Here is a 25,643-nt window from a genome sequence, read left to right as displayed (position 1 = left end):
ACAGCCTTTTAAAACTCGATGTTCATGATAAAAAAGCAATATCAGAATTAACTTGGGGACATGATATCATCAGCCTGCCATCTCATGAATATTCATGAAGACATGCCGACCGCTGTTTCATCGGAATAGTGCAAATCTTTCAAATTCAATAACTTCGTTATTTGTTATCTGATTTTGACCAAAGGTCTTGACTTAATGATTAAACTTTACTCTTTACAAATTTTAAACTTTTCTCTCAGCACTAATGTACTAATGTATTCATGTAGTCTTGCCCCATCCCATTATGTAATGATATAAAAATGTACTTCGACAGGCATCGGTTAAACACTCATAACGCTAACTCCCTCAATGTTGTACCACCAAAACCAAAAATTAAACCCTTTTGTCAATCTTTTAAATATGCCGATGGATCAAATTACCTGCAAATTTCTAAAATGCTCAGTTCTTAGATGTATTGAAGTTAATTCTATACAAAAGATTTGATATTCACTGACCCTCAACAGAGACTTCATCGTCATAAAAAGCAATTGACAATAGATTTTTCAACGTTGCAGAAATAGTCTCCGTAGCTCTTGCAAAAACTCCCTATTCTCTCAAAATCCTGGCTATTTGCATTTTACCTCAAATGAGTGTCGAACTCTCGATTGTACACATGGCTGGAACACTGAATGGGTTTTGAACGTTTGTAAATGCTGTTGGTCACAAATGCAGACCTGCCAACATTTCAGATATTATATGGATTCTCAAAATTTTTGACTTTCAAAGTGGTCAAATATCCGCACATTCAGATGACCGAAATTTCATGATCGGAAAAAAAAACATGGGTAAGGTGAAATAAATGTACAAGCCCACCTACAATGCACTAAAAAACATGAAGCATGGAAGTCGCTTTTCCTTGGCCCTAAAGTCGCTAAAGATCCACGAGCTGCAGAGGGCGCTGGCCCTCGGACCCCTGCAAGGCGCTCTGCACCAGGACCCCGCCGTTGGTTGTCTACATTTTGCATATTTCCCAAATGCTGGCAGGTATGAAAATGTTTATTCAGTTCAAAGATACCATTGCTGTACTTCAACACGTTGAAGGACAAACAAACGGGTCGAGCCTATTTAGCAGTTCAGTACATGTCGATGTGATCATACACGCCCGATGCCATCCGATGGAGCAGGTTTGCAGAGCGTGGTTTGGCCGTGACCATGACTGTTACCTCTTTGAGGGTACGCCCTGTCAAGATGTCTTCCATGACATTGTTGCCGTTGTATCCATCAAGGAGTATCGTTACTCCATCTGGCATCTTTTCGATCAACTCTTTGATTAGAGTTTCGTCGATTTGGTCACATTCTACGTGGATAGGCAAATTGATGAAGTTAAGTGTATTTAGGTAAATGAATCCAATTTAAGGCTGGATTTAGAACCATTAGCCTATAATGAAATTATACACAGACGGCTCCACTTTATGTATAAACACATTCCAGTTGTAGTCCAGGATAGGCCCTGTTACAACCGATAATGTCGCACCAACGCATAATGTCGCAGCAACGCATAATGTCGCAATCTGCGACATTATGCCAAGAGCGTCCGACGCATAATGTCGCAGTCAACGCATAATGTAGTTTTTCTAACGCATAATGTCACATGTCGCAACGCATAATGTCGCAGCAAATCATTAACGCATAATGTCACATGTCGCAACGCATAATGTCACAGCGGTATTTTCTTCAGGACTCGAGCTACAGATAAGATATAAAACATGCTTTTACTTAGTATTTTGAGACACGAAAAGAGAATGAAATTATTTTGAAATCAGGATTACTCTTTGTATGGATATTTGTCGCTTTATTACCATTTCGTCTGCCGCCTTTTCCCCACTATCGCATGGTCTGATATCATTTCGTCTACCATTAGTTAGTCAACTATCAACATAGTCCAATAACCATTTCGTCTAATTACCATCTCGTCTAATAGCCAGTTGGTCTAATAGCCGTTGTGTTTATTATCATTTAGTCTAATTGTATTTTTTCAGTTGGTCCAATATCCATTTTGTCCAATATCATTACGTCTATTACCTTTTTGTCTAAAAGCCAATTGGTCTAATAACCACTTGGTGTACTCTCATTTTCGTCCATGTTCCATTTGGTCTAACTTCAGTTGGTTCGCTATCACTTTGTCTAAATCCATTTCGGCTAATACTCATTTGGTATCGTTGCCACGGGTCCAATCACCAATAGGTCCAATCATTGGTTCTAGGACAATTACCCCACGGACAATCACCCTTCCGGACAACTAATTCCTGACAATTTTACCCACCCCAGGACAATTACACTCTAAAAATGAAGTGCTAATTTAGCTCTTAAAGAGCGTGTATAGTGACTGCACTTCGGAGTGCTGATTTGTCTAGTTCAAATTTGAACTAGACAAATCAGCACTCCGAAGTGCAGTCACTCTACACGCTCTTTAAGAGCTAAATTAGCACTTCATTTCTTAGAGTGTACCCCCTGGACAATTAACTCCTGAGGACAATTACCCCCCGAGGACAATTACCCCCTGAGGACAATTACACCCCGGACAATTACCCCCTAGACAATAACTCCCGGACAACTACCCCCTGTAAAACTACCCCCGAGGACGATTACCCCCTGAGGACAATTACCCCCCCGGACAACAACCCCCTAGGGCAATTTCCCCCCGGACAATTACCCCCTGGACAATTACCCCCGGACAATTACCCCCTGAACAACTACCCCCGATGACAATTACTCCCGGACAACTACCCCCCGATGACAATTACCCCCGGATAATTACCCCAGAGGACAATTACCAACGGGAACAATTACCCTGCCCCGGGGACAATAACCCCCTAGACAAAGGGAGTGCACAGAGTTAGGGCCTAAATAGTAAAATTACAAGGCGTTCTTGTGTATATTATCTTTGCATATTTTTTTTGCTTACTGTATTAAAACTTAAGCCACATCTTAATCTGGAATGTGCACCAATTGTTTCATAATTCTTAGCTTCTTGTTAGATGAATTGTTTTAAAATAACAGGTTTATAGGTTCTTCTTGTCAATAGTAGTGTTGATGGTTTGCGTTACCGACTTTCAATATTTCTACCTGTGAAGGTGTCTTTTTAATGTTTTATCTATTTTCCTGATTTTTTCCTGAAATTAAACCCCAAATGAATCAAGAAAAAATCAGATCAACTGGAATCAGAGATATTAGGCATTTGTGATTATTATGTCTAATCGTGTCTTTTCATGAATGTTCAATTGTTCTATGAAAACTTAGTATGTGGGCCAGTTTACACAGTTTTCCGATGTGCATATGCGTAGCTATATAGCGCAAGCCCCCACCCCCATTTTTCATGATGCCGAAGGCATTGCTAAACAAAAAAAAGGCGGAAAAGGAAGAAAAATGAAAAAGAAGAAAGTGAGAGAGAGAGAGGGAGAGAGAAAAAGGGAGAAAGAGCGATATAAGAGAGAAAGTTATTAACATAAGATAAAGTAGAAAATATATTGAAAACCTGTGCCACCGACCCAGACCATTATAATGGTTCACGCCCGGGGGGGGGGGGGGGAGGGGCACTAAGTATATAATAATGTGCAGCGGAGGGGACCCCCATTTTTACACTCAAATTTCCGTTCCAAGGCATAGCATCTTTGTCTCATTGAGAAAAAGAACAAATAAAGCCGCTCCAAGGCAAAACATTTTCTTCTTATCGAGAAAAAAGAAGAAAGAAATCCGCTCCAAAGCTTGTCATATATTTCGTTACGCCGTTCCGGTCACATTGATCCGCTACAATGAGCTGCAATTTTGGTGAAATGCGGCCGCAGAGCGCTGTCCGACCATCACCTCTGCGCGAGCGCACCCGGCGGACGTGCCGCCGGGCGAGCTACATCATGCACGCATGTCCGTTCCACAGGGATGCATCAGCACTGACACGCTAGCGATCCGTTCCAAGGACCCCGTTTTTTGTCTCGCCCGCGGCACACCCCTACCACTTTTTTTGGCCGAGTGCCCCCTTCCCCCCTGGGGTCACGCTTGATTCGATGCCAGAGAGAAGGTGGGGGGGGGAATTTTCCGGGGGTAATTGTTTGGCGGTAACTGTCTGGGGAATCATTGTCCTCGGGGGCATTTGCTGGGGGGGGGGTTAATTGTCTGTGAAATAATTGTCCAGTGGATGATTGTACGGGGGTAATTGTCCTCGGGGGTAATTGTCCGGGGGGTAATTTACCTCGGAGGCTAAATGTCAAGAATTGGTTGTCCGGAAGGTGATTTTCTGGGGGGGAGGTAATTGTCCTAGAACCGGTGATAGGACCTAATGGTGATTGGACCCATTGTAACGATACCAAATGATTGTTAGCCGAAATGGGTTTAGACAAAGTGATAGCGAACCAACTGAAGTTAGACCAAATGGAACATGGACGAAAATGAGAGTACACCAAGTGGTTATTAGACCAATTGGCTATTAGACAAAAAGGTAATAGACGTAATGATATTGGACAAAATGGATATTGGACCAACTGAAAAAATACAATTAGACTAAATATTAATAAACACAACGGCTATTAGACCAACTGGCTATTAGACGAGATGGTAATTAGACGAAATGGTTATTGGACTATGTTGATAGTTGACTAACTAATGGTAGACGAAATGATATCAGACCATGCGATAGTGGGAAAAGGCAGTAGACGAAATGGCAATAAAGCGACAAATATCCATACAAAGAGTAATCCTGATTTCAAAATAATTTCATTCTCGTTTTCGTGTCTCAAAATACTAAGTAAAAGCATGTTTTATATCTTATCTGTAGCTCGAGTCCTGAAGAAAATACCGCTGTGACATTATGCGTTGCGACATGTGACATTATGCGTTAGAAAAACTACGACATTATGCGTTGACTGCGACATTATGCGTCGGACGCTCTTGGCATAATGTCGCAGATTGCGACATTATGCGTTGCTGCGACATTATGCGTTGGTGCGACATTATCGGTTGTAAAAGGCCCCATAGAAAATTGACCAAACCTTGTTTTTTATATATACAATATGTTTTTATGGTTTCTTGTCTATTCGAGGGTGCTGATTACGAATCCGGATGATGCCACTCGTGTAACCTTGAGTATTTTCCGCAAATTGGCAAAATCCAATATGGCCGCCAAAATATGCAAATTACCCATGAAAATCATAAAATTTTCCGCACATTGGCTGTGAAATGCATGAAATTGTATGGCAGGAGTGAAATACAATCTTAAAAAATAATTTTTGACAAAATATTTATTTTCCTGATATTCAAAGTGGTCGCCATTGGCCATTGTATACATTATCATGTACAATACGAATAGGGAAAACTAATTTTTTTAACAAAAATTAGCACTAAACTGCAAAAAATGCCATGTATGAACGAAGTAATATATGCAAATCATCATTACTAATGAGATATATTATTTATTATGTCAAATATGGGAACATTGCTGTATTTTGATATCTAAAATAGCCACCACTGGCCTAAAGAGTATTATGTAAAATGGCAATGGCCGGGGCCAAAGAAATGACAAGAATGAATATTAAAATGCATATTATTAAGATAAACAAGTGGAATACTGACTAAAACATAATTGTAAATATGCCATTTATGTGATAAATGCTGTATTTTGAAATTCAAAATGGCCGCCATAGCCCCTATATTCATCATGTACAATGCCAATGGAGAAACTAATTTTCACACGAGTAACAATCATAAAATGCATGCAATTGTGATATATTAGTAAAAATTATCGTCTGACAACATGTTTTATAGCAAGACATATCATTTCTTTTGTCATGCATGAGGTAAATACTGTATTATGAAATTCAAAATGGCCCCAAAAGGCCCTATTAGTATTATCTACAGTGTGAATTGGGCTGGAATTGGGACATATAATTTTGTAAGAATTTGGATTTGCTTCATTTTGACATCCATATAATCCTGTTGTATGAGTAAAACGTTATTTGAAAACAATTTTTTTCATCATCGCATTTCTTCCATATAGGTAAATATACGTAAATACTGACATTCAAAATAACCTCTACAAGCCACTATATTATGTAACATGCAAACAGGGAAACTAATTTTCACTTTTCACAAGAGTGAGAATCATAAAATGCATATAGCTGTGATGTACGAGTAAAGATATTGTCATAAACATTATTTCTAACTAAATACATCACATATTGGTAGTGAAAATGGTGACGGTAATAAATGCTGTACTTTGAAATCCAAAATGGCTGCCATAGGTCCTAAAAGTATTGTGTACATTGTAACATGCATGGGGCATATAATTTTGACAGAATTCGGCTTTACTTGACTCTAAATATTACATATAATTGTGAATTGTGATGTAAGGGTGAATTATTGTCTAAAACCATGGTTTCTTACGATATATATCATAATGTTTAATTCAGGTGATAAATGCTGGATTTTTAAAATTGAAAATGGCCACCATAGGCACTTACCGTATAATATACAATTTGGGTGGAGACAAATAATGTTCACAAGAAGGGCATATGGCAGCCATTTTGAATATTGAAATACAGTATTTATCACCTAAAATTGCATAAGATATGATATATTTTGTTATAAATCATGTTTTCAGACAATATTCCACTCATACATCACTATTTGACCAAGCAAGGCCTGAAATTCTGTTGAAATTATTTGTTCCCATTCATATTGTGCATAATACCGTAAGGGACTGCAGCAGCCATTTATATTTTAAAATAACCGTAATTTATCACTTAACTGGCTGAATAAATGATATATCTTAATAGAAATTATACTTTCAGACAATAATTTACTCATAGATCACTATTACGTGCATTTATGGCGCTCACTCCTGTGAATTTTGGTTTCCCACTTTGCATTGTACATAATAAAGTTAATGTCGATGGCGGCCATTTTGAAAGTCGAAATACAGTATTTAACACAAACTTGAAACCTGAATGATATATTTTGTTAGAAAATATGTTCTTAGACAGTATCCAATTAATTTATCACATATATATGCACTTTAGTGCTCACTCTTGTGATTTCTTTTCTCCCATTTCTTATTGTGCATGATACGTTTAGGGCCTTTGGCAGCCATTTTGAATATCAAAATACAACATTCACCACATAAAAGGCATATTAATAATATATTTCGTTAATATTTATGTTTATAGTCAATATTCCACCTGTTAAATATTCATAATAAGCATTTTAGTGCTCACTCTTGTGAATTTTTTGCCCCCATTGCCATTGTACGCAATTCTGTTTGGGCCAGTGGCGGCTATTTTAGATAGAAAAGTATAGCAATGTTCCCATATATGACATTATAAATGATATATCTCGTTAGTTATGATTTGCATATATTACTTCGTTCATATATCGCGATTTTTTGCAGTTTAGTGCTCATTTTTGTGAAAATTAGATTTCCTTATTCATATTGTACATAATAAGGTATACAATGAACTATGGCGGCCATTTTGATTATCAGAAAATTAAATATTTTGTTAAAAATTATTTTTTCAGAGATTATTTCACTCCTGCCATACAATTTCATGTATTTCACAGCCAATGTGAGGACAATTTTATGATTTTCATGGGCAATTTGCATATTTTGGCGGCCATATTGGATTTTGCCAATTTGCGGAATATGCTCAAGGTTACACGAGTGGCATCATCCGGATTCGTAATCAGCACCCTCGAATTGACAAGAAACCGCCAAAAAATATTTTATGTATAAAAAACATCATAAATTAATTTTGCATCTAATCATTTGATATGACACTAGTTTGATATGCTATGGTTTATGAAGAAGCAATATATAAATAAGTCATAATTATACACCCTTAATTGTGCTTTTGTATCATTGTCTTATAAGAGTATTAACAACTATTGCTGACGTACTTGGGGTCTGATATGAATAATTTTAGACTTTCGAAATTAGCTGAATAGGACACTATCATCACCTCTTCATTTTTACAAGAATTTTGCGCAAAGATATTAAATTAATGCACTGAATATTCCAATAAAACCTATGTATTGATGAATTAGTAACTTGGCTATCCAATGGTTATTTAACGTTCGTAGTCTTTTTTTTACTCGATATCAGAGAAATACTGAAACAGTGCAAATCATTTTTAATAAAAGCTCCACTTGAGGTATTTTTATTTTCACTGAAGTTCTGGATTTCTTATTCGAGTACTTATTGCGTTTCCAAAGCAGTTTGAATAATTTGAGGGATTTGATTTACTTTCCCATGGTTTGAATTTTAGTACTGAAAAGCAGCATGTATGTTTTGTAATTATATGTATCAAATGATTGTAAGTAATGAAATATTGGGATTACAAATGATTGCAATTATTTTCATACTAGAGAACAGCTGATCCTTGATTGCAGCCTCGATTGTCTGGTTGGGTTTGATTTCACTGCATGATAACTCGAAGAGGAATTGCATCTCTGACAGGCGGGAGGACCGGTTCTGCGTCGCCCAGTCATACGCAAGACTATGACACAATGCCGTGCTCTCCACAGGGCTGTTGTGCGACACGACGATCCTCCGTAGTTGTTTCCTCGCGAGCTGTGCTGTGAAGATGTCGTGGCGAGAATTCTCGAGTGCAGATGATGAGCTTTGGTATCCGTTTCGACGTTTGAGTAATGGGAGAAAGCCTTGTTCATGTAGTGGGGTGACTTCCTGGAATCTCCGAGAATCTGTGTATTGACTTTCCAGTTCTCTTAGCACTGTTTATAAGCATAAGGAGTAGACATAAGTATCAATAATAAATAGAAATTACCAGTCCTACTAATTCCCTGGACCAAATTATCAGATATATATATATTTTTTATCGAACCCCTAAGAATCTTTTAGTAAACTAAGACGAGAGGGCAAAGACAATTCAATTCAAGTAAAGTAAACATTACTCGCCAAATCACATTAATTACAACCAGTTAATCATTATTTCACTGTTGTAAGTAAATAACGACGTATTCAAATGAATAGTTAATTTTCCGTTCTAAGGCTTTTGAGCTTTTCTTTATAAGGAGCAGGTGCAAGATGTTTGTACGAATGTCATGATTTTGTTTTTAAGTTGGATGAAACGATGGCGGAGAACAAAGTTTTTACAAAAAAAGTTTCCTTTTTACATCAGTTGTTTTAATTATTATTTAAAATGGAAAATGCAAACCACCATGATTAATGTTTTATGTAAATTCTTTAGTACAATTATTACGGAGGACAATGGCTGATCCAGGGGGCTCTTTCGACCAGCGAAATTGTTTTTCCCACCGCAGTTCCGAACCACAAGTTTACATGTCGATAGGAATATTCATGACTTTCGTCTTCGGAGTACGCGTGTTGCGGCGAGGAAATCAAAACAAAGCAAATGTGCAATTCTTTATCACTTCATACTAAAATCGACATAGAATTTTACTTTAGCATAATGTATTTGAATAATGAAAGGCATTTTTGGACGATCCATTTCCTGACTGCAATCGCACAGGTTAACGTATTTTGATTACTTCTCGCTAACTCGTTTTTGCGTCAAAATCATTATGCAGAATAGCGCCATGGTTCCATCCTTTTAGCAGTCAAGGAAACTCCCGCTTTTGCGAGAGCGACAGAATCTCGAATAACAGGGATTTGTGGTCGCATGACGTAATCTTTTAGGATCTCACCGAATAGCTCTCCTGTACAAAGTGAATGGGGTTTTCTGACATACCCTCACTAAAAAATTCATATAAAAAAGCACCACAGTGGCGGATTTTTATTTTCAAATATGTTAAAGAAAACTAAATTTCTCATCTATATTCGAAAAAAGAGAATTCGCCACCGTGGTGCTTAGATGCTATTGAAGAAAGAAGACACATTTATGATGAAAAAATGCAAGTAAAAGTTCTCGTAAGAGGACGTTAGTCTCTGCGTTCAGCCTTTGTGCCGCGATACTCCGCTGCATGTTGTAGCCGAACGTGTGGTGTGTGTGTGTGTACTGCGTGTACAAAGTGTGCATAGAGCTATGGTACTACCATGCATGGACCTTCCATGACCATGTTGAAAGTTATTTTGGGTACGGCATTACATAATATCTGATAAGAAAGACTTGGAAAATATATTCGTTCCCATGGTACAGTATATATATAACCTCTAACCAGCTCTCCGGCGGTTAGTGCTATCATGGGCTAAATGGAAAATGGACATGCAGTTTTCGATAATGTTCATAATCTAAACCATTGATCTCACAGTCCTGTTCACTGCTAGCATGGATCATGTCGAATGGAGAATGGTCATGATCATAATGACATGACATGACATCATGATATTGCTTTTAACTCATCTGGGCTGGACGTTTGGGGGAAGTTTGGACATGGATCGAGCTGACAGGCAGACTTTTATAATGCACTTTATTTGGTGACCGCTAGCCCCAATACTTTGCAGTATGTTTGTTTTGAAGGTGAATACAGTATACTTTTTTCCAATTCGTTGGCTTCGTCAACCAGCCAATGATTGCATGTTTAATACGACGTACAGACCTGTATTTGTCATGTTTTGAAATTGCATATCGACTTGATAATTTCCATGACTTCCGCCGGCACTAGTGGAAATAATATTATAATGTATTGATCATGGATTGTGCAGCAGATCATAAGCTGAAGATGAATGCTCAGGAATTAACATGAAAGCTGGATATTACGGATATACATGACGGTTGATCCAAAAATATGGTCTAATTACGGCACATTTAACGTCCGGATTTAGGGTAAGTGATGAACGAAAATCAAATTGAATGCTTGACAATAAATGAGAGAGGGAGAGAGAGAGAGGCACATGTTTTACAAATAACAACAATGCACAGTTGTATACACGCATACACATTTTCACCGCTCTTACCGAGTGTTTCGCACACATACGTAAGGGTCTGAAAACAGCCGAGAAAGACTACACAGGGCGAAGGTTTTCAGCGGTGATTCACGCTTTGGTGAGCGCAACTATCTCGAAAAAGGGACATTTCAAACGATCTCGGAAAACCGGGAGTTTCCCTGACTGTTTAGTCAGAGTTTACAGAATATATCGCAACGTGTACAATAATCGATTTGACAGTCCCATAGCCATCTTGAAAACCTAACTTTTAAACCCCTTTCCCCAAAATGATGAGTAATGACTCTTTTTAAGGGTTTAGAAGTGTGTAGAATGGATTTCTGTAATCATTTTTGCAATATAAGGTCATCTTCAGGTCAAATCCAAGATGGCCGCCAGATGCCATCTTGAAAAATTGACTTTTGATCCCCTTTCCCCAGAATGACGAGTAATACCCCTGTTTAGGGGTTTGGGGGTGTCGGAATCTCTTTCTGCTTTCTATATATTTTACAATGTAATGGTATCTTCAGGTCAAATCCAAGATGGCCGCCATATGACGCCATCTTGAAATATCATCTTAAGAACCCTTTGCCCAAGAATCATGAATAATAACTCTAATCGTGGGTCATTTGGCATATTGATTAAATTTATGTTGTAATTTTGCATAATGGCCAATCTTCAGATCAAATCTAAGATGGCCGTTAACCGCCATCTTGAAAAAAATTGCTTTTCGAGGTCTGTACGTGTAAGAGCGAATGTAAGGGGATATCAGTACGAATACTCATTTCTTTTATTAATTATCAAGTTTTAGGTCAAGGTGAAATTACATCTTAGATGTCAGATTTTGAGATTAACTGTTCATCTTAGAACGAACCATTTTTAGGTTTGGGCTATGATCCTTTTCGCTTGTATCTTTATATGTTTTAATGTCCATCCATACTCTTTGTACTTGAGAGGCTTTTAGAGTCTTATTTGAATCAATGTGTCCAATAATTTTTTTTAAAGATGGCCGTTGGCGGCCATTTTGGATTTGATCTGAAGTTTATCCTTTATGCAAAATTACAGCATAAGTTAAATCAACATAATAAATGACTCATGAATGGAGTTATTATTCATGAATCAGGGACAAAGGGTTGAACAGTGGATATTTCAATATGGCGGCTATCTTGGATTTGACCAGAAGATAACATTACTTTGCAAAATAGAAAGCAGAAAGAGATTCTGACACACCCAAACCCCTAAACAGAGGTATTACTCGTCATTATGGGGCAAGGGTAATCAAAAGTCAATTTTTCAAGATGGCATCTGGCGGCCATCTTGGATTTGACCGGAAGATGACCTTATATTGCAAACATGATTATAGAAATCGATTCTACACACTTCTTAACCCTTATAAAGAGTCATTACTCTTCATTTTGGGGAAAGGGGTTAAAAAGTAAGGTTTTCAAGATGGCATCTGGCGGCCATTTTGGATTTTTGCAAATTAGCAAAATTGCCCAAACGGCAACTTTGGGCAACCAAGCTGGACCCAATATAAACACGAATCAAGAAAAAAACTTCATCGGAAAGAACATTTCTAGGTTCACAAAATGTCAAATCGACTACAAAGTCAAGGGGTTTCGAGGCGCCGCACAAAATTGCCGAGCGTCAATAATTTTCCTCTGCTCTTTTTCATGCACGTGCGTATTCTTATTTCCTGAGACGCAGGTCATGATTATTCATATCATGTATAATTGGGGTCCGGAACTGCCAAGGGAAAAATAATTTAGCTTCTGGCTTGCCCCCCCCCCGAAATGCACAAAAATATTTCTCACTGGATGTAGTGTTTAGCAGGTAAGGACCTTTTGTTTTTACCTGTCAAATTGTGAAAGAAAATGACATCGATTTTGTAGAATTTGTGGTGTAGACTTTTTCTGTATGTAAAATTTTACCTAGAACAAGTTAACTCGATTTGGTAGTGAATATTTTTTATTTTTTCTTTGGTAATCAAAAATTTTCTTGTTCAAAATTATTTATCTGCCCATGATTTGATTATTTAAGTCATTATCTATAACTAATATATTATATCAGTCATAATCTCCAATAATACTGAGAAAATTTCCCGATAACAATTTGTTTTATTCATTGTTTTAATGCATGCACATGGGGTATTTGTTTCATATTCAATTATTCATCATTGCGTTTTTTCCTATATAACACTTTCCTTAGTTATGCAGATCAAAATACATGAAAGAAAATCACGTTCAAAAGACAAAGTTCTATATATCGAAACTATCTTCTACTTATTTTTACCTCAAAATGAAATAAGATTTTTACTTACCTATTATAAACTGAAAATATCAAAGTTTTTAACATTGTAAGGATGTTCACTGTAATTGTTTGCACACTAAGCGTTTACATATGATTACTCACGACTATCCTAGTTATGCATTGTAGGGAGATTGGACTTCCGGGAAAAGCTAGATACCGATATGGTTGTGGTTGAAGAGTTCTACAAATAAAGCGATATATTTTCGGTTTAATTAAACTATCCTGTTTGAAGTCGTCTTGTTTCTCCTGGGTAATTTTGACCTTTTAAAGTGGCGTAGTCGGCAGGATCCCAACACCATGTCCCAGATGTTCTTTCAAGATCTGGTGGAGGATCTGCCTTTGTAGGAGCTGTTGAGCAGTTCCATTCCAACCCGCTGAATGATGATGAGAAGTGGGCTGAACCTAACTGCTGTCAACCCGAGAATTACTTGCTGGACTGGGTATGATGTGATCTATGTAAACGTTGGGACCACAAAATCTGTGTTGGTGTCACTCAAGAGAACGCTGAAAAGATGGATATCTATGTCTGCCCATCCTGCCAACCAACTGAAGCTTCAGGACAGGATTGCATAGACTACTAAATTCAAAATTCCAGGACTCTATGCAAAGCTGTTTCATGAAGCGCAGAGGCGTGACAATCGGCTTCTTCCTTTCATGATTGCTTTGGAGAAGGGCGATGTTGACTTGAAAGCTGCTTGGAATAAGCTTAAGGATGGCCTATGGTGGAGAAAGGGTGGCATTCAAAGTGTATAATCGATGAGTTGCAGAATATTGTATGTGTGCCACATGAAACCAACATCAGGCCACCTGGGACGACGCAAAACTTTAACTCGCTTGAAGAACGCAAAGTTATGCACTGGCAACCCGGTTTGATATCTGTCTGGGGACCGACGCTCATGTATACACCTGGCCGAAATCAGCTTTGCGTTGAACACTTCTACACATCGGAGCCGGCACTCTTCATATTTGGGAGAAGACTCATCACACTCCTGAGCAACAAGCTGTGAACTGTTCCATCTGATGGTGTGAGCAAAACCAGCGCGGAAGATATCACACGTCGTAGTCAACTAGCAAAACCACTGAGAGGCACTATGACAAACGGAGACAGGAGTTTTGTGTGAAGGAGGGAGATCATGTGCGAGTCAAAACCTTTCCGATATCCGGAGCAAAGAAGTGTTTCGCTGCGAAGCTTGCCCCCGCTGGTCAGAAACGTATGTAGTAACCGAACAACTGACCCCTGTAAACTTTGCAATCGCGAATGCAGTGGATAGAAACATCGTTAGCATTGTTCCTGTGGACCAGATAAAACTGTTTCAATGATAACTGAACACACATCTTTGGAGGATTTCTTAAGTTTGTGCATAATGAATAGTGTGAAACTTGTTTCAAACACTGAACGCCTCCATGTAATGCTAGAGAACAGTTGAACTCATCTTATATTCATTTGCGAAACAAAATAAGCAGAACACTCCCTCATAACTTACATGTTTTTATTAAAGTGTGCTTGTTGTATGATGACAAATATTTTAACAATACATTTTCTCGTCTTCATTGTTTCAAGTTGAAAACCTCTTCAAATCTTACATGTAGATTGGATTTTGAAACGATAAAAAAATTTGAAACGATTAACGATAGAGGATCCAGACATAGGATCTTTTATTATCGATAACTTTTACATCAACTGATTCCTTTCATACTTAAAGCTGTTTCTCCTTCAAACCGAATATTAATTAACTTTTATATATCTCACTAACATGGAAGTCGTGCATTTAACATTTCTGAATTTCCGTCGTACCTAAAGCTGATAGTTAATCAAGGTGACTGTTTTTCTATTTTACATTTCTGAATTTAAGAATAAATCTTTCTCATCATTATGTTGAGTAGACCAGGAATGTGTTATAAAGGATAGGAAACTCAGACACAATGCATGTGAAAATTTATCGGAATACACAGGCATTCCAATCACTGACAAAGCACTCCACATGGGTTTGATATCCTATGTGGCGTGTCGATGTTAACCCTGAGGAGCCGACTGGCCTCTGCAGAAGTAAAAAATATAAGTATTTACTATTTTTGTCTCTGGAAGCGTTTTTTTTACCCATATCTTTTGCAAATTTTAAATGAGTTATGGACAAAAAAAGAAAATAACTTGTGATATTTGCATGCCGAAATAATACAAAAGATTTGTGAAAAAAGACAATTATTTTTAGTTACTTATGAAATTGACTAAATTTCAGCATCTTCCGACAATTTGCGCTATTTCAGAACTCACTCAGTATGAAAGATGTATAATTATAAACATAATTTGTAGAGTGATTTTTGCGTTTTCTTGCATGAATCTGGGATAATTAACTTTCAACATTACTCGAATGATGGTTCTTTCTGTTCGATGGTACCCATTATGCCCACAAGACCTTTGATGCATCATTAAGAAATGGTCATGGCAATTGGAATCTGAATTTATCTTGTTGCTCCAAAATATATTCCTATTATTTACACATATGAATGTCATTGTTTAAAAATCTGTTTGAAACACTTTATTTTGTCGTCGGCTCGTCACATGGGGTTAAAGGAGGCTGGAATATTCCTATCCTTTTTAACCATCCCTGGACTGAGAAAACCAAGAATAATTATGTAATCTTTAATCGAAATCTGACTTAAAAACGTATTTGGAACTATTCGTGTGGTTTTAGGGATGAATCTGATTTGGAATAATTAATTTTAGAGGATTAAAAAACGAATTATTTATTGTCATTACACTAAATATCAATATATTTTATTATTTCTTACTGTGGGTTAATAATAATAATAATAATAATAGTTAACATTCATAGCGCTTAATACAACAGTTTCTAAGCGCATTGGAATGAGAAAAAAGAAGTAGCAAAATACAGTGAGAGAGAACAGGATATGGAATTAAGAGGACTGCTTCATGAGGTAAGATATGACGGGTGTTTGAAAGATTCGACAGTGGATGCATTACGGATGGAGATGGGGAGATTTTTCCAGAGTTTAGGGGCAAGAGCAGAAAAAGCACGATTGCCATAACGGGAAAAAGTGCGGGATCCTAGAGATAGTCGAAGGTGAGCAGTAGAAGAAGATCAGAGACGTTGAGTTGCAGAGGATGAGATAAGATTTTGAAGGTAGGATTGGATGAGACCATGGATGATTTTATAGACGAGGAGGAGCTTGAAAATAACTCTATTATGAACCTGAAGCCAATGGGGGGGGGGGAGAGGGGGGGGGGGAGTAGAGAATATGGCTGATATGTTCAAATTTCTTTGTGAGAGTTACCAATCTAGCTGCAGTATTTGAAATCTTTGAAGGGGGGGGGCTATCATAGATTGAGGTAAACCAGCAAGTAAAGCATTACAATAATCTAAATGGGATGATACAAAGGCATGTACTATACGTTCAGTAGATGATTTATCAAGATACCTTAACTTCCCTATCTTACAAATACCCCATTATGTACAACGACAAACATTTCTGATATGCTGGTTAAAGGTCAAGTTGTTATCAATAATAACTCCAACGTCCCTTACAGTACCTGAACCACTGATATTTCCAGCGAGAAAATCTAAACAAGGTAAATGACCTGACCTCCTAAACCTAGAGAAAACATGCAGCATCCCATTTTTATTTCATTGAGCTGAACTTTGTTATCGGATGATCAACGCTTGATATCAGCAATACAGGCAGAGAGTCTTTGAACAGCAACTCCTTGATCAGCTGGCTTCAAGGTGAGATATATCTGAGTATCATCAGCATAAGTAGTATATTGGATACCCGTATGAGAGTTAGTAATCCTTCCTAAAGGACCAGTATACAGGATATACAAGAGAGGTCCGATAATCATGTTCTAAACGTTGAAGAAGAACACCATGAGCCAGCGTGTCACACACAGCTGAGTAATCCAAAAGGATAAGAACAGCCTCTTGTCCTTTATCCACAGCAAGCAGAAGATCATTCTGAACCTTTAACAGGGCTGTTTCAGTAGAATGAAAATGGCGATAAGCTGACTGATTTGGTGGAAACAGCCCCTTTTCATCAAGGTGAGTTCGGAGCTGAGCAGCAACAATTCTTTCAAGAACTTTACTAAGAAATTGCAAATTAGCAATAGGTCTGTAGTTCTTGAAATCATTAGTTTCCAGGCTGGGTTTTTCAAAAGTGGCAAAACACAGGCTGTTTTAAAAGACTCAGGAACAACACCAGATGATAAGGAAAGGTTCATGATGAGAGTTATAACAGGCAGGAGTTCGTCGAGGCATGCCTTCACTAGCCAAGTTGGGAGGGGATCCAAGCTACAAGATTTCGAAGGAAGTGACTTGATGACACGCTTAACCTGCATTTCAGAAACAAGGTCAAATTCTGAAAGGTTGGAGTCATGTGAAATCCCAGTCTCAGAAGGCAGTAATAGATCATCAGAAAAAGGGACGTTGAATGAAGAAATGATAGACGCGATCTTATTCTCGAAGAACTCACCAAATCTTTTGGCAAGGTCCTCATCAGAGTCATGATCAGGAAATGTGGTGTACTGCAGAGGTGAAGACAATTTCTTTACGATATGGAACAGCTGTTTTGAGTCTGATCCTGCGATCTCACCTTTGAAGTAGCTTGACAAAGAGTTTACTGTAGTAAGAGTCACATTCCTGCTTGTAAAGCTGTTTATGAATACAAACTTTACATTTCAGCATCAGTCGCTCAGCACAACGTCTGTACCTCCTCGCTTCCTTGATTTCTTCACTATACCATGGAGTTTTGGGATTGATCGTAATTGCATTGCTTTCAACTGGAGCATGCTTATTGAGGAGATCCAACAGTTTCATATTATACATGTTTGCAGATGCTGTAGGACAAGACGATGACAAAGACATGACTAATGAATTAAAAATGTCTTGTCTAAAGGAGCAGATATCTATAGAACTGTAATTTCCCGTACGTGATCTGCTTCCTTGGATTCCCATAACTTTCGGTCTTAATTCTTGCAATGACAGCAGAATGATCAGAAGGCAGGTTGGACAGAAGATGGATACAAGAGACTATGTCATCAGCTCTCCTTGAAATGATTGAGTCTATGGTCCAGCACGGTGAGTTGGCTCCTGAACATGCTGCTGAAAGCCAAGTGAGTCCAGAGAACCGAGGAAGGTTCTTACGTAGCTTGCACTTGTGTTATCAACATGAATATTGAAGTCCCCAACTATTAGGGGAAATTATCATCGATAGCTGCAGATTCGAAGAGAGTGAAGAATTCAGATGTGAACATTCAGCAAGTCAGTTTGTTCGAAGGTGGCGGTCGATAAACTGCATACAGATGCAAAACTGACAACAGTGAGAAACGGATGCTTAAGTCCAAGAGCTCGAAAGATGAAAACTTGTGTATTTCCTTTACGGAAGTGGTGGCAGATGATCGATGGATGACATGTATGCCTCCCCCTATAGAGGTCTTTCGAGGACAACGTAGGAATTCATAATTGGGAAGCGTTGACTTTAAGTCAGCTATAACAGTGTCATCCCTGCAATCTCCTGTTTGCCATGACACTTTAACAACTAGTACGTCAAGGTTATTATCCAGGATTAGATCATATGTGCTCACTGTTTTATTGCTCAAAGAACGTGCTTTCCAAAGGCCAATGAGAGTCTGATTTCCTTTCTGCAGACCTTTTAGTACATACAAGACTAAAGTCTGCCTCACCAGATGAAATGCAGGTCAATGGAGTGTTTTTAGTAAGAGATTTATCATCAAGGAAATTGGATAAAGACGAACGCAAGATCGTATTCCTCCTTTTAATCCATGATCTCTTAGAAAATCCAAAATTAGAATTATTATATTGTCATTACACCCAATATCAATGGATCTTGTTGGTACTTAAACTATGGGTTAAATCAAGGTGACTGACTGTAAGTTGTGTTGAACATATCGGTTTTTATGAAGGATTCTTTTTCATTCATACATTCAACTAAAAGTTAATTTTAATCACTTGGCTGTGGATCAAGGTCTAGGCCTAGGGGTCTAAATTTTGAAATTGCTGCCAATTCAGATGAATTTATACAGAATGGATTGATACATAAGCCTACTAATTGGGTACAAACGTCGTTTAAACTGAAGACATTAGTGGTATTACCACTGCCGCATAGGTGAAAATATAAATAAATATTGAGCCCGGGCCTAATGTTAGCCTGGCCTGGACCTGGTCTTACTCAGGACTACAACGTAGTGCCCGGCTTGGCCTATAACTCTGATTCATTGTAATTCCGAAGCCGGTTGTTTAGATTTTTTGGGTAGTCTAGACTCTACGTCAGAAGTAGGCTAGATTAGATCTGGACAAATTAAAGATCTCAATGCCTAAATTGAATTCATTTTCATAGTTTTGGCCAGATTTGATACGTATAGGGTTAGAATATCTATTTAGGACCAGAATTAGGCCTAATTCTGTGACGCCGTTTTTGCAATTGGAGAAATGCTCGAACTTTTTCAAATCAAATTGAATGGGAAAAGTCAATTCTTTGTCAGATCCAGTCTACTGCCAGTTCTGTGCGCAGCCTACAGCTAGGCCTACATCTTTAATATCAACTTCACAATGGAAGTTAGGCTAGGCCTAGTTCTATTTCTGAGTAGATGTAGCCATAGACTAGACTTGTCTGTTTTAGGCCCTGGTTCAGCTGGCAGATAAACCATAAAGGCCGTTTTTAGCTTGCGCAATAAATCAGCTTGAAAGATAAATGTTGACCTCTTTGATTTAATCTGATCATGGTCTCGAATTTATCCCTGTCCGGCTAGCTTGAAATGTGATTGAATGGAATTCTCTCAGTCTTTCAACAAAAAATGAATAAATAAAGAAAAAGAAAATAATAATAAAAAAATAGGCCTAAATAAAATAAATAAAGGGATAGGCCTAGATAGAAAACAAACACGGTAAATAAAGGAACCATAGAGTTGGTAGTATTGATAATGAAATATAAAAATAAATATCCCAAGATCTACACCTTGAAGCATCAATAATGGTTCGGTTCATACGCCTTGAAAGGAGGTTGGTATTTGGAATTAGGTTTGTATGGAATGGATGTCGATGTTTGGGAGTGCTTTTGAGTTTTAAATTTAGAGAAAACACAGTAACGGTCAATTTACCATGTACTCACCAATGCGAACTAGCATGGAACTCCTACCTCAATCTGGATAGTATTATTACCAATACTTTGCAATATTTTTGCTCTCTTTTGGAGGGGCAAGTTCAAGGGTTTCGGCAAGCAGCGATTGTTTTTTATATAGCGCTTTGCCAATCTTCAACACAATGAAACATTACAATTCATGGTTGAAGAGTAATAGTACATGAGCCTAGATTGCCCGTGAGTAGTTGGAACTGAGATGATATCGACTACATGAATGGCAGCAGTTGTAATAATGATTTTGCTAGTAATGTTAATAGCGGTAAATATAAATAATGATGAAAGAATGTTTCCGGAAGGGGTCAGGTGGAAATTAATGGATATAGATAGGCGGGCATGGGCTTGTATTTGGATGTGGCTGAGCCCTGTTAAGCTTCGGTCATAATTTCCATGTGTTGCGTTTTTTAATACAATACATACAAATGAAGTAAGCCATTTAGTTCAAGTGTACATGTAGGTGAACGGGTGAACCTGGAAATGAAGTCGTAAATGTTTTATGTGATAAAATGGGTGGTATTTACCCAACTGTAGTAGTTTGGATAATTGGTTTTCGGGGGAGGATGGCAATGCATTCTTGTAATTCAGATGATGTTACGCAGATACCCATCCATGGTTTATATCAAAAGAAAGCCACTGATTACTCACTCAGCACGTTTCATAAATGTACATGTGGATTTTTTTTTTAATTGATCAGTGAGGGGAATATGGGTGACCAGTGGTCTGCTGCTGATTCTGCAAGAGCTTAAAGGGATTGGTTAACATTGGTTTGACTTTTAAAAAATCTGAGCTAGAAGGTCACACTTGTCACCTGCGTCTGTGATATGTTACAAAAATGAAGCCCAGAAAAAATTGCGTTCGAAAATAATTATTTAGTTCTTCAAAAATTGAAATATAAAGTGACCGGAAATACCATCTTAATTTCATCCCATACACTTATGCGTACTATTTAAGCATCTATAAGACGCCTATTTAAAAAATCGGGGTTTGCCTTGTAGTTCTAGCTTTTCATTCTCAATAATGGTTGTTTTCAGGGTTTATTAGTTGTAATATATGCACTTGTACGCATATTTCATCTTGGTTTGAGAATTTTTTTTAAATCGGCCGCCCGCAAAGTTAAACAATACCTTTAATATTGGTGGGATGCAAAGAAAAAGAAAATAAATAAATGAAAAAAAGGAACATAAAAAAATAAAAGAAAGGCGTCTGCAATTTGGCTTATTTCTGTAGTTTTAGAGGTTATAAACAGTGTATGAATATTGTTGATTATAATACTCTTTTGCTACAACTTTGGCTTATTTCTGCAGTTTTAGAGGTTATAAACAGTGTATGAATATTGTTGATTATAATACTCTTCTGCTACAACTATTAGTCAAAATAAATTGCTTAACAAGCCAAAATAAATGAAAAAAAATAATAATAAAGGCTGAAAATATTCATAAATTTGATAACTGGAAAACAGAGATAAACAGTCGGGATCTACGTGCATGAGAAGAGCAAGGAAATCTTAATTGGCCTTAAGTTTAAAATAGGCATGCTTCTGCAGAAAGTTCTTTATGTCAATGGAATGTGTATAGTTTACATGCAACACCAAATTAAACAATTAGGGTATTTACACGCACAATACAACTCCGGCTTAAAGAGAATTAGGTGTTTTTAACATAATCCATGACAAATCAACCTGAAAAGGAACTATGGGTATTTTACATGTCCCAACGCAAGTCCAAAGTAAAAAGAAGTATGGGTGATTACAGGTGCCAATTTAACTTCAACTTAAAGATAAATCAGAGTAGTTGCCGTCAACATGATTTTATATCACCAGAGATCTGGTACAATTAAATGAATCGAATCTTGTGGAAACATGAAACCTAAGCCGGGGATTAATTACCAACGGACAACGCCAATACAGGCAAATAAAGGAAAAGACTAGACAAATCCGTGGAATGTATGCTTACATGTACTTTGATTATTCATCAGAACTACACAATTACTTGCAGAATCCACTGGCATAAATAATGCTCATATGTATCTGGCATAAATAATGCTCATATGAACAAATGTTGGGGTCATTTTTCAGGTTCAGTAAACTCACTACCACAATTGATAGTTATCTTTGAATATCATTAAGGGTATTTACATGCCGTGTCCCAATGCAACTCCAGCTTAGATATAATTATATATAATTACAGTTACCATATTATATCCATACATCTGGATACCAATAAATTATCTCATACTGACATGCATGTACGGCATAGGCTACCATAAAGAATATATACTCGGAAAGATTTCTGGTTTCTCCTTGCAGGGCTCGAAGAATCTGGCTGTTTGGCGACAGCTTACAAGGAGGGCTCGGGAGAGGGCCGTCACCACGGGGAACCACAACCTTGGGGCTGATTAAAGGCTACGAGGTGTACTAGTAGGTGGAGCCGTGGGGGGTACTACGCTTCCCAACTGCCCGAGTGACCTCCAAGGGGGACTGAGATACAGCCCCATACCAACCTTAATAATAATTCACGTGGGATCCAACGGATTCAATGATTGGGCAGCTATATAGTGCCAAAGTCTGAAACAGAGCTACCAAGTCTCACGCATTGTGCGTGAGACTCACGCATTCAGGGTCCGTCTCACGATCTCACGCATAGCACCCATTTTTCTCACGCATCGGGACCCGACAGAAAAAAAAGAGAAAAAGTAGCATTATTCGCCAGATTATACGACTGGCCGACCGCTTTCGCATCTAGCCTGGCACGCGAGACGAATCGAGAGTGCAGTCAGTGCATGCACAGCTAGTACGTGATACGATGAATAGCGTGCGTGCATCGCATAGTTTTGAAGCCCATTTCTCATGCGCGCGCGCCTTTTCGCAACGTACGAGTGTAAGTACTGGCCGCGCGCGCACAGAGACGTCGAGTCATGAAAATCTCACGCATAACATTTTTTTGAACTTGGCATCTCTCCAAAGAAAGTAGACAAGCTGGAGACAACGCACTGAATTCAACCAGAGCTCTACGGCCTTGGTGCCACATATGTTTCTCAAGCATCTTGCCACGCCTAGCTATTATGCACAAGAAAGAACTATCACCTCACAGGCAGCTAGTGACAATGTCAGGAAATCTGTGAACAAGTATATATGCCAAGAGAAGGATTCGGTGCATGCACAATGCGTCATTTATCAACCACATCTTACACTATCATGAACACCGGTACTACAACAGAGGTGGCATCCAACGGTCAGACGAAGGAAGTGACATCCTTATTAGTGATTTCAATAGGGCGGGTCAATTCGCCCTCACCGGACAAGACTTGAATGAATAAGAGAGCTCTAAGAGTCCCAGGATTGGCGAGTGCGACTCCTTTAATTGATCTGGGAATAGTGAAGGAAAGACACTGGACGTGCAGGGAAGTGTTGTTTAATTACACAACCCATGGCACTCATACTATTACAATGGTTTCTCATGCTTTATATATTGGTTCATTATCTTTTTAACCAAACGGTACCTTCGGCTCATACCGAAGAGAAATACAAGAGAAACATTAAGATTTAATGAACGAATGAGTAACACCGACAAATAAATTCAATAGATCAATAGCACAAAGTGCTCAAAGGTTAGCAACTGGCATTAAGCCAAGCTGATAGTTTTGAATTTGGTTTGGTTATACCTTACAATGCAATCACATCTGTCATATTGGCGTGGGTGGACACTCGCAGCTGATTGGACATGGGTAATAGTGAATATAAACTTGGGAGTTAATTAATGAACAGAGAACCTCTTTCTGCCAAATGGCAAGATATACAGAAACACAGAAACAGTGCCTATCCAATGTTTCTTTTCTTGGTACGAAAGTTGCTCTGGTCAGTGCTTAATGGTAACTAGTTTGGTGCAACTGAACAAATCAAAGAATTGGCAAAAAAAAAAAAAAAAAAAAATGGGTGTTGTTTTGGGGGCATTTGTTTTGGGGTGTTTTTTAGTACTTGGCAATTTCATTATCATTTCTCGAAGCATGCAGGGGATGGAATGACCAAGAGCTCTGTGAGCCAATGGCGGGGAAAGGCCAAGATTATCGGATATTTCGTAGGGGGATCCCCGTCCCAGGCAACTGGGACACTGGGTGGAGCCACCATCCTCCCAGCTGGTCACGTGACTCGTGACCCGGTTCCCCCTATGTGGTTAATTCTTAGCCTTACTCTCTCCTTCCTCTGCAGGCATTGACATTTATTGATATTACTGCGATACACATGTTTGTGAAGTATTGGTGTATTAATTAATGTTTGATATTACTGTGATACACAAGTATGTAAAATATTTGGGTAACAATTCCCGAACGGAAATTAAAAGTTGAGAATATGGCAATATCTGGTATATCGTGTAGTATTTCTTCTCACAATATGTTTATTCGATTATCGAATAAATTCTATTGGGAGAGAATACAAGTTTTAGTATGTAAACAAATATTGACTATGAACCAGTTCACTGCCCTTCAGAAGGAGGTCAAGTTCACGTGTACTTCTGTTGGGGGAAGTCGGTCAAAACGCGCACCCGGAAGGATTGTATCACATTAAAGCGTGCGCGGTAATTTTACACATCCGAAATGCGCCAATGCTCTGAATGCGCGATCAGCGCGGATGAAATCGAGTCATTCACTTTCTAATTTCCGTCCGGGAAAGACATTTCCCACCTCCCACCCCTCATTCCTCTGTATTGATGTTCCTTAAGGTGCATTTACGGATTCCGTCGATATATTTAATCAGTGGATTTTCTTTTTAGCCCAAGGGTTGAAAAAAGAAAGAGAGAAAAAAGATAATAATAATATATATATATATCTTATCAGTATAACATGCGAGACGGGCACAAATGGGTAGCATGAATGAAATAATTTGCATTCACTGTGCTAGGAATGGTAAAATATGATTACTATGACACATAACACATATAATTGGTAGAAAACCGTGACTATTGGCCAACAGATGGTTGGTACAAAGCTATTACCTCATGGTTATACTCTAGAGGAAGTTTGGACTTTCAGTTGTCAATGGGGTGGCTAGATGAGTTTGCATGTCTTGTTGCTTAGTAAGATTCATTTATGTATCTTCATAGGCTGATTTTATGGTTTGGTAAAGAAATGGATGGCTGGTTGGGGTTGTACCAAGGAGTAACTCCTTGGTTGTATACATATTTTGGTTGGCTGGTTGGGGTTGTTAAATATTTGGCTGGATGGTTGGGGTTGTTATCAACAAGACTTTAGGCCAACAGATGGTTGGTACAAAGCTATTACCTCGTGGTTATACTCTAGAGGAAATTTG

The 25,643-nt window shown here is 38.2% G+C and overlaps 1 protein-coding gene across 1 annotated transcript in view; it reads right to left on the bottom strand.

The window, feature by feature from the left end:
• Positions 1 to 247: 247 nt before the first annotated feature.
• Positions 248 to 25,643, bottom strand: part of LOC121417656 — a 44,414-nt gene continuing 19,018 nt past the window's right edge. The window contains exons 8-9 of the mRNA XM_041611391.1: positions 8,386 to 8,754; positions 248 to 1,336 (exon numbers count right to left, since the gene is read on the bottom strand). Coding sequence (XP_041467325.1) covers positions 1,113 to 1,336; positions 8,386 to 8,754 — 593 coding nt within the window. The 3' untranslated portion in view covers positions 248 to 1,112. The remainder of the gene's footprint in view (positions 1,337 to 8,385; positions 8,755 to 25,643) is intronic.

Source organism: Lytechinus variegatus, chromosome 6 (assembly GCF_018143015.1).
Source record: "Lytechinus variegatus isolate NC3 chromosome 6, Lvar_3.0, whole genome shotgun sequence".
In the NCBI taxonomy this organism is placed as follows: Eukaryota; Metazoa; Echinodermata; class Echinoidea; order Temnopleuroida; family Toxopneustidae; genus Lytechinus; species Lytechinus variegatus.
This window is presented reverse-complemented; position numbering and strand designations above follow the sequence as displayed.